Source organism: Formica exsecta, unplaced genomic scaffold, assembly GCF_003651465.1.
Source record: "Formica exsecta isolate Colony F162 unplaced genomic scaffold, ASM365146v1 scaffold200, whole genome shotgun sequence".
Classification (NCBI taxonomy): Eukaryota; Metazoa; Arthropoda; class Insecta; order Hymenoptera; family Formicidae; genus Formica; species Formica exsecta.
Window position 1 is genome coordinate 138,191 of NW_021849299.1, and position 10,568 is coordinate 148,758.

The 10,568-nt window shown below is 36.2% G+C and overlaps 1 protein-coding gene across 2 annotated transcripts in view; it reads left to right on the forward strand.

The window, feature by feature from the left end:
- The window catches only part of LOC115234594 (tubulin polyglutamylase TTLL5), a 282,472-nt gene that overhangs the window by 106,167 nt on the left and 165,737 nt on the right, over nt 1–10,568 (forward strand). The window contains exon 2 of one of the 2 annotated variants that reach the window (XM_029805774.1): nt 6,700–6,823. The exons of the other annotated variant lie outside the window; for it this stretch is intronic. Coding sequence (XP_029661634.1) covers nt 6,752–6,823 — 72 coding nt within the window. The 5' untranslated portion in view covers nt 6,700–6,751. The remainder of the gene's footprint in view (nt 1–6,699; nt 6,824–10,568) is intronic. 2 annotated transcript variants of the gene reach the window in all.

A 10,568-nucleotide genomic window follows, 5' to 3' on the forward strand; every position in this document is an offset into this window, starting at 1 on the left:
GCGGGGGAATTGCATCCTAACCGGTAGGCGAGGGGTCCGCGGAGAGGGGGAAGGGGAACCGCGTCCTAACCTGCGGCGAGGGGACCGCGGAGAGGGGAGAGGGGGCCGCGGCGAAATCGGTAGGCGAGGGGTCCGCGGAGACGGGGGTGGGGGACCGCGGCGAAATCGGTTGGCGAGGGCTCTGCGGAGAGGGGGGGGGGGACCGCGTCATAACCGATAGGCAAGGGGTCAAAAGGGAACGCACGCAAGTAGGTGTGAGAAAGATAGCGCGAGGCGTCCGCGAGTAGGTGTGAGACAGATAACGCTAATGATATTCTATGGGAGTGGGAGAAGGATAGCGCGAGGCGTCTATATGAGCGTAAGACAAGGATAGCGTTTGCATGCACATTGGAAAAGAATGACGCGAAGATATTGCATGCATGTGGGAGAAGAATGGCGTTCGCATGCACTTGAGAGAGAGAGAGAGAGAGAGAGAGAGCGCGAAATGTTCGCATACACGTGGGAGAGAGAGATAGCGTTCGCAAGGCAGTGCGAGAAGGATAGCGCGAGACATGCAGTTGGGAGAGAGAGATAGCGCGAGGCATGCATGAGTAGGAAAAGGAAAGAAGAAGGCGCAAAAATAATTGACACTCTTTTAATAATAATAATAATAACAATGTTTATTAAAAAATTTGTGTGTGTGTTTATTAAAATTATAATAATAATAAAAATCGTCGCTGCACGCTCCTTCTGAAACGGAAAAAATACATATCTTGTTAGTATATTAATTTAATTTTTATAAATCTAATATATATTTAAAAAAAAATGATACATACATTATCCTCCTGGGGCCGCAAGCTCTTCCTCCTCCTCCCAATCCTCCTTCCAATCCTCCTCCCTATCCTTCTCCCAATTTTCATCCTCTTCCCACACCTCTTTCTCCTTCCAATTTTCCTCCTCAGCATACGGCTCCAGGTTGAAAAGCGGTCGCAAGAAAAAAATATCTTCATCTATTTGAGGGTGAACGTTCGCCCACTCGCGGGCTTCACCTCGACGTGTGTCACCCCATAAATTCGCGTGCGCCCACCGCATATTTCCGCGGACCCACCGCATGTACCACTGATGGATAACATCGATATGCACGAACTGAAATATATTATTAATTAATATACAGCGAACAGCTTTGAACCATTATCAAATGACAAACTAATTATTATTTTAAAAATTTTATGTCTATAGACATGTAACATTTATATTTTAATTAAATGGCTGACGCCGCTATCTAACGTCACGTACTGAAATTTAATACTCGCTTACTGGGATAAGAAAGAGGAAAAGGAAGAATAAAAGAAAATAAAATATATTTTAACAATAGTTTATTCTAAATAATGTTTGGGTGAATCTTTATGATGATTCGTCCACCAATTGAATATTTTAAATACATTTTGTAAAGCGCAATTTTTTAAATGTTTTTCACAGCGCATAGTATTAGTAACATCTAGCTTATTTAACGAAGTGATATGTTCATAGTCCGCATCCAAGATCTCAATAATAACATCGTTTCTTGCATCATTGTCAAGTATATCGGTCAGCCATTCTCGTTTTTCGTGTCCTTTAACGTCTAAATTACAGTCCTCTCGCGGTTATTGATTGCTCGCGACAAAACGAGTCTGTCAATAATTCCACCGTGGACGTGAGTTTAGAGTTTGAATGCAAAGAGGATATACCGGCAAATACAACCGCCTATTGTCTCATCTTGCACGATCGCGTTGTTGAATATTGCCCATTGACCAACGCAGTTCGTAAAATGGCCTAGATCAGCAAATATCTCCTCCAATGTCAAAAATATATAAAGATTGAGATTTTGACGATCGACAGCAGTCGTACATCATTCTTGCAATCGTACAGTAATATTATCAGCATGATCGCGCCAACGTTTGTGGATCTGCCAGCATTCATTATCGGGCGAAACTTTATCGTGAAGGACGTAGTGATATTTAGAAATGGATTTGTTCACTCTCATTACTTTTTTGCAAGTCCCGTAAAAATAATTGACACTCTTTTAATAATAATAATAATAACAATGTTTATTAAAAAATTTGTGTGTGTGTTTATTAAAATTATAATAATAATAAAAATCGTCGCTGCACGCTCCTTCTGAAACGGAAAAAATACATATCTTGTTAGTATATTAATTTAATTTTTATAAATCTAATATAAATTTTAAAAAAAATGATACTTACATTTTCTTCTTGGGCCCCCAACTCCTTCCCCCTCCCCCGTTCTTGCAATCGTACAGTAATATTATCAGCATGATCGCGCCAACGTTTGTGGATCTGCAAGGATTCATTATCGGGAGAAACTTTGTCGTGAAGGAAGTAGCGATACTGAGGAATGGATTTGTTCTTTCTTACTACTTTTTTGCCAGTCCCGTACCATGGCGTGCGCTTACAAAATCTGAGAGATGCCAAGCTTCATGGCTAATCGGACATCACCACGGACTTCAATGGGAGGATGGAAACGTTCTATACAGCTTCGCTAGGCGTTTGATTACGGGAACTGTGATGGGCGCGACGGAAGAGGAAGATGGAGCATCTCCTATCGTTAAAGGACACAAAAAACGAGAATGGCTGACCGATATACTTGACGATGATGCAAGAAACGATGTTATTATTGACACCTTGGATGCGGACTATGAAGATATCACTTTGTTAAATAAGCTAGATCTTTTATGCTTCCCTTTTCCTCTTTCTTATCCCAGTATGCGAGTATTACATGTCAGTACGTGCCGTTAGATAGCGGCCTCAGCCATTTAATTAAAATATAAATGTTACATGTCTATAGACATAAAATTTTTAAAATAATAATTAGTTTGTCGTTTGATAATGGTTCAAAGCTGTTCGATAGCTGTTCAATAGCTGTTTAAAGTTGTTCGATAGCCGTTCAAAGCTGTTCGATAGCCGTTTGATAGTGGTTTGCATATTATAATAATACATTCATATTTAAAAGACTTGTAGATAATTGTCTGCGGAAACATGCTTACTTTTGTCTTCTTATCATATGCAAAAGGTAAGCGTTCTTTGTAAGTGATACATCCTCTACTCTAAAATGTTTAATCGAGACAATGTTTATCTCATTATGTCCGTCACAAAGTATTTGACAACGAGTGAAGAACAGTGTTATAGTAAAATTAAAACTGTTTGAAAATGCCAATGTTTCGCCTAAATCTGGTAAGTAGTGTTCAGTATTTTCGTGTGCGAGATTATGTGTGATATACAGGGTGTCTCACAATCTCCGTACAATACTTTAATAGTGTATTCTAGAGATAAAATAGAGTCGAAAATTCTAATACAAAAATTTTGAGGCTGCAATAATTTTTGAGTTATAAGCGATCAAAGTTTGCCAATGATATTTATTTATTTTGTCTGTCATCAATAACAGATGACAGATCAGTACGTGTGGAAATGTAGTTACGAGCCTGAAGGCGCAAATTCTATGCAATATTATTGGCAAACTTTAATCACTTATAACTCAAAAACTATTGTAGTCCCGATATTTTTGTATTAATATTTTTTACTCCATTTTGCCTCTAGAATACGCTATTAAAATATTGTACGGAGGTTGTGAGACACCCTGTATATATGAGGAAGATGGAGCATCTCCTATCGTGTACGTTAAAGGACACGAAAAACGAGAATGGCTGACCGATATACTTGACGATGATGCAAGAAACGATGTTATTATTGACACCTTGGATGCGGACTATGAAGATATCACTTTGTTAAATAAGCTAGATGTTACTAATTCTATGCGCTGTGAAAAACATTTAAAAAATTGCGCTTTACAAAATGTATGTAAAATATTCAATTGGTGGACGAATCATCATAAAGATTCACTCAAACATTATTTAGAATAAACTATTGTTAAAATATATTTTTATTATCTTTTATGCTTCCCTTTTCCTCTTTCTTATCCCAGTATGCGAGTATTAAATTTCAGTACGTGACGTTAGATAGCGGCGTCAGCCATTTAATTAAAATATAAATGTTACATGTCTATAGACATAAAATTTTTAAAATAATAATTAGTTTGTCGTTTGATAATGGTTCAAAGCTGTTCGATAGCTGTTCAATAGCTGTTTAAAGTTGTTCGATAGCCGTTCAAAGCTGTTCGATAGCCGTTTGATAGTGGTTTGCATATTATAATAATACATTCATATTTAAAAGACTTGTAGATAATTGTCTGCGGAAACATGCTTACTTTTGTCTTCTTATCATATGCAAAAGGTAAGCGTTCTTTGTAAGTGATACATCCTCTACTCTAAAATGTTTAATCGAGACAATGTTTATCTCATTATGTCCGTCACAAAGTATTTGACAACGAGTGAAGAACAGTGTTATAGTAAAATTAAAACTGTTTGAAAATGCCAAAATGTTTCGCCTAAATCTGGTAAGTAGTGTTCAGTATTTTCGTGTGCGAGATTATGTGTGATATACAGGGTGTCTCACAATCTCCGTACAATACTTTAATAGTGTATTCTAGAGATAAAATAGAGTCGAAAATTCTAATACAAAAATTTTGAGGCTGCAATAATTTTTGAGTTATAAGCGATCAAAGTTTGCCAATGATATTGCGTAGAGTTCGCGCGCTCAGATCCGTAACTACATATACACGCAAACCGATCTCTGTCATCTGTTATTGATTTTATAAATCAGGTAATATTGATTTTTACTGCACAGCTGATTTTATTGTTTCTTATGTGTATGAATATTATGTGGAACGGTCAGCTGATATTAATGAACTATAAATGTTATACGTAAAATATTTATTTTTTTTTTAAATAATAATGAATGTACAGCGGTCAGCTGATATTAACGAACTATAAATGTTGTACGTAAAAAATGTAATTTTTTCTTAAATAACAATTTATATAGTTGATTAATTATTATATTTAAATAGAAATATAAACTTAATATTTTCACACATCTAAGAAACGAATTTTATTTTTGTTTTGATCGCGCGGAGAAGTTTTTTGGAAATTTATTTATTTATTTTATCTGTCAGCAATAACAGATGACAGATCAGTACGTGTGTAAATGTAGTTACGAGCCTGAAGGCGCAAATTCTATGCAATATTATTGGCAAACTTTAATCACTTACAACTCAAAAACTATTGTAATCCCGATATTTTTGTATTAATATTTTTTACTCCATTTTGCCTCTAGAATACGCTATTAAAATATTGTACGGAGGTTGTGAGACCCTGTATATTAATTAATAATATATTTCAGTTCGTGCATATCGATGTTATCCATCAGTGGTACATGCGGTGGGTCCGCGGAAATATGCGGTGGGCGCACGCGAATTTATGGGGTGACACCCGTGAAGCCCGCGAGTGGGCGAACGTTCACCCTCAAATATAAAAAGATATTTTTTTCTTGCGACCGCTTTTCGACCTGGAGCCGTATGCTGAGGAGAAAAATTGGGAGGAGAAGGATAGGGAGGAGGATTGGAAGAAGGATTGGGAGGAGGAGGAAGAGCTTGCGGCCCCAGGAAAATAATGTATGTATCTTCTTTTTGAAATTTATATTAGATTTATAAAAATTAAATCAATATAGATTTATAAAAATTACAATATAGATTTATAAAAATTAAATCAATATACTAACAAGATATGTATTTTTTCTGTTTCAGAAGGAGCGTGCAGCGACGATTTTTATTATTTTAATATTTTTAATACACACACACACAAATTTTTGATAAAACATTATTATTATTATTATTATTAAAAGAGTGTCAATTATTTCTGCGCCTTCTTCTTTCCTTTTCCTACTCATTTCTCTCTCTCTCTCTCTATCTCTCTCTTTTTCTCTCATACCTGTGCGCTATCCTTCTCCCAAGTGCATGCGAACGCTATCCCTCTCCCACAAGCATGCGATCGCCTCGCGTTATCCTTCTCACAACACCTTGCGAACGTCGTATCTCGCATCATCCACGTGCATGCAGATCATTAGCGCCATCCTTCTCCCACACATTGCGGACGCCACGCGCTATCTCTCTCACACCTACTCGCGGTCGCGTGCGTTCCCTCTTCCCCGTGGACCCCTCGCCATCCGGTTCCGCCGCGGTCCCCGTGTTCCCCGCGGACCACTCGCCTACCGGTTTTGCTGCGGTCCCTCGCGTGACGTCATACTCCCCGCGCTGGTTTCCACTCGCCCCCCCCTCCCCTCAGAGGACCTGCGTTAGAACCGGCCTAGCTATACTACTACAAACTTTAATATCAAATTTCAATTTGTTATATCTTCTAAACCAATGCTGTCCGCCACTTGATTCTTGCGCGGAATTACTTATAATACTCCCCTCTACAACATATCTATGTGGCGATTAAATTCATCAGATGTGATCTTTTATGCATATTTACCAAAAGACCTTCAAAATAAAATATAATTTACAAGGTGCAACGTTATTTAAAATTTTTTAGTAACTTTTTTCGCTCCTTTCCTTTTAAAGATTATGATTTCTGCATGACCTTAAAAAATTAGTCCTTTGATATCATGAAAAATGTTAGAAACAACAATCTTTTATTCTTAAGTAGGATAAAAATACGAAAAACTTTTATCTAAAATAGGAAAATAAATATACTAGAAATTACTTATTTTGATATTATATGTATATGTATCCTTAAACTCTTTAAGCCATTACATTCTATTTGTTCTTCAGATGTTCCGCTTTAGCTACGCCGCCAGAAGATCCACCTGCGAAACAGCTACACATGGCTTATAAGATCTTTCAAACAGACACTAAACTCGTCAATCTTTTGCTGCAATCACATGGTTTTGTAGAGGTAAGGTATTAGCAAAATATGTATTATATACTTTGTGTGTGTGTGTGTGTGTGTGTGTGCGTGTGCGTGTACATATATGTGTACGTGTGCGTGTACGTGAGCGTGTGCGTGCGTGCATGCGTGCGTACGTACATACGTGCATGCGTGCGTGCGTGCGTGCGTGTGTGTATGCGTGTGTGTATGCGCGTGTGTGCGTGTGTGTGAGTGAGAGAGAGAGAGAGAGGGATGTGAGGGAGAGAGGTAGGAGGGGGAGGGAAGATATATAAAATACATTATTTATAAAATTCCATTGGAAAATATGAACGAGTTGCGTCAAAATATTATACAAGAATGTAAAGCTATTTCAGCAACTACCTTCCAAAATGTTCGTTTAGAGTTTGAGAATTGTTGTTATTATTTTTAACAAACAATGGAGAACATTTTAGGGATTTTTGCTGCAATAAAAAAACTGTGAAGTAAATAAATTGTATTCTAAATTGTATATTTCAATTTTTTTTGTATTTAAAACTTCCAAGTACGATTTCTCGCACATATTTGCTTAAATTAAAAAAAAAACAAATATGGTTGTAAAGAGAATCAAAAGGCCTTCAAAATGATGCCATTTAAGATTTTTGAAGAGATAGCTATTCGATGAAAAGGATGAAGCGGCACCGTTGAATTTATTGCACTTACACATTCCTATTGAAAACAAAATTGATCTCTTTTAGCATTTTCCGCAAAAATCATAAAATAAGCAAAGTGGAAACTTTTCAATAAATATCCTATATATACAGGGTGTCTGATATTGACCGTATCACTTCCTGTGTGTAGGTAGAGCAGGTGAAACCGAGAAGAGAAATCCTTTACCATTTTGCGATTTTCATAATAATTATTGAGAAATTAATTAAAAAAGATTGGCCAGTTCGTGCGAGTGGCGAGAAAAGACGGCCCATTGATATGTGATTGCTAGGACACGAGAATCTAGCGTTATGTACCGTTCGTACGTAACTGTTGTCATTTGTAGAGCGCTTCTCCTAAAACTTCGTCGCGCGCCTAGCGACCGCAAACTTTTGGGTTGTTTCTTCTCGTTGCGCGTTTATATTCGTAAATTGGCCGATTTTTTTTATTAATTTCTCAATAATTATTACGAAAATTGCAAAATGATGAAGGACTTTTCTGCTCGGTTTCATGTGCTCTATCTTCACACAATGGGTGATGCTATTGACTCCGGACACCCTCTATACGTACATATCTTGAAATTCATTGTCAGTATATGCATGGCTTTTATAATATTATGAAATAGTGCACTGAAACCACATTTATTTTGATTTTAAAAGAAGGAAATTTTATATTAGTTCATGCAATTTGTGTCGAAGAAAAATTACACTTTTCGTGTAAAATATAAATTGCATAATAATAAATATTTAAAAAACATGAAAATTAAATGAAATAAAAAAGTTATTTTTCTAATAAAAGACAATATTATTTAGTAAAACTGACGTTTAGAGGAGGCAGCCCCGATGACCTTGACCTTGACATATGTTGTCAAAGTCACCCTCGTGAGTGACCTTCAGAAGGTTTTACCCGTTGCTCGTTTTTTATTAAAAATTTATTAACAAAAATGTTTAAAAAATATAACAGTATGTGGAAATAAGGTAAGTATGAACGAAAGAAAGTAATTTAAAGCAGTGAATCGTATGATAATTGAAAATATTATTTATTGAATGCGTGGAATAAATAAATACATGAACGGACAGAGGATTCTGATATAAGAAATAGTCGACGAGTATGCAAAATGAGAATTTTAATCAATATTTAAACGCTCTAATGGATACATAGAACTAATTATTTCAAAGAAAGCCTCAATGCGTTCGTGTAAAAATTGTGTATTCTTTTAAATAAAAATTGTGCGAGATAATTCGTGAAATGATAATCGCGTGTGCCGTAGCGAGGGATACTTGCTCGCATATCTCTCCACAATCTTTCTATATTTTGGGTGTGAACACCAGTTTCAGGATCTATAAAATTAGCCGAATGGTTAACCGTAAATGTCTAGAAAAAGGGCTTCTTCACGGACGACCTTGACCTTCACATATGTTGTCAAGGTTATCGTCCTGAGTGATCTTAACCTTGAAAAAAGTGGCAGTCAAGATCCGTTCAAAAGTTATGAAGCATTAATATAAGCATAAGCAGAAGCATAAATTTTAGTTTTACATCCGAAATCCTAACCCGAACCTTTCCCATCCACATAACAATTGTGGGATGGACCTCGCTTCGCGTTGTAAAGTATCTGCATGGACGCAGTGGGTTCCGCCCCCCTTTACGGGGGGACTCCACTTCCGGAAGATATAACCTAACTCAAACCTATTTCTGATTTAAAACTAAAATTTGGTTTGGGTTAGGTTAGTCCGCCTTTCCCTCTCCAACACATTCACTTTGCAATGACTATACAAACAACAACTTAATACTAACGATTATCACGGATGTGTGTGTGTTACTAGTTATAATTAAGTATGATAAATATCAGGTGATTGCATAAGTTCGTGCCCGATTTAAATATAAACTTCAATAGATTATATTTTAGAGATAACACTTTTATTAATCAATTATATAGTCTCCATTCTTAGTAACTTAATGCCATCTATGAAAATCGGGCACGAACTTATGCAATCATCCAATATATATCAAAAAAACAATATAATTGTATGATTATAATTGTATGATTCTATATGAATTCCATACATTTTCCATTTGTATACTATAGTGTGATGAATGTTTTGAAAAATATCGTTTGCGATCTTTCAACAGCCTTTGTTTACAAAAATAACTTTTTAATAAAAAACGAGCGACGACTAAAACCTTCTGAAGGTCATTCACGAGGGTGACCTTGACAAGTTATGTCAAGGTCAAGGTCATCGGAGCTACCTTCCCTAAACGTCAGTTTTACATTTTGCTCTTATGTAGAATGATATAGGTGCAAATTTTCTTCTTGAAAAATTGTATACATGACATATAGGTTACACGTGTACCATTATGTGCAATATAGTTGGTGTTTTTCGGATCTTTTTCTATTTTATTCGATATGTCTTATTTTATGTTAACACTTTGCCGATTCATCGGGTAGAGATCTACCCATTTTACGAGTCATGACGAACAATCGAATGGATAGATCTTTACCTTTTTACGTTACACCGTTGTAACCGCTCAATGTAAATACAGAGTGTCCCATTTTAAAAGTTCCACCCTCATAATTTTTCAGGATCAACGTTTAAAGGAAAACGACTCGGATAAAAGTTGTAGGGAACAAAGGGGGCTATCTAAACATCTCAATAACTAGATATCTAAAACAAAAGATAACACCGACAGACATTTGTTTTGAGAATTCATTTAAAACTACAAGATAGGATACCCACCTTCAATGACTTTGATCTTAACATGTTGTCAGGTTATAACCCTGAGTAATCCAAGAGGTTTTAGCCGTCGTTTGTTGTTTATTAAAAAGTTATTAACAATTAAATTGTACGATAAGAACAAGTATTAAATACAATAATCTGAACTTCTCCAATTTAAAAAAAACATGAATTTTATATTAGTAGTATATTTAAGTAGTTATGTAAATGCGTAAGCGGGGGAGAGGCGGAGCCTCTTTCCTTGCATCTCCATCCAAAAAAAACTAACCAAATCTAATTTTAATTCAAAATATAGAAATTGATCTGGGTTAGGTTATTTTTTTAAGGGCGGGGATGCCGGAGGAGGATCCGCTCTT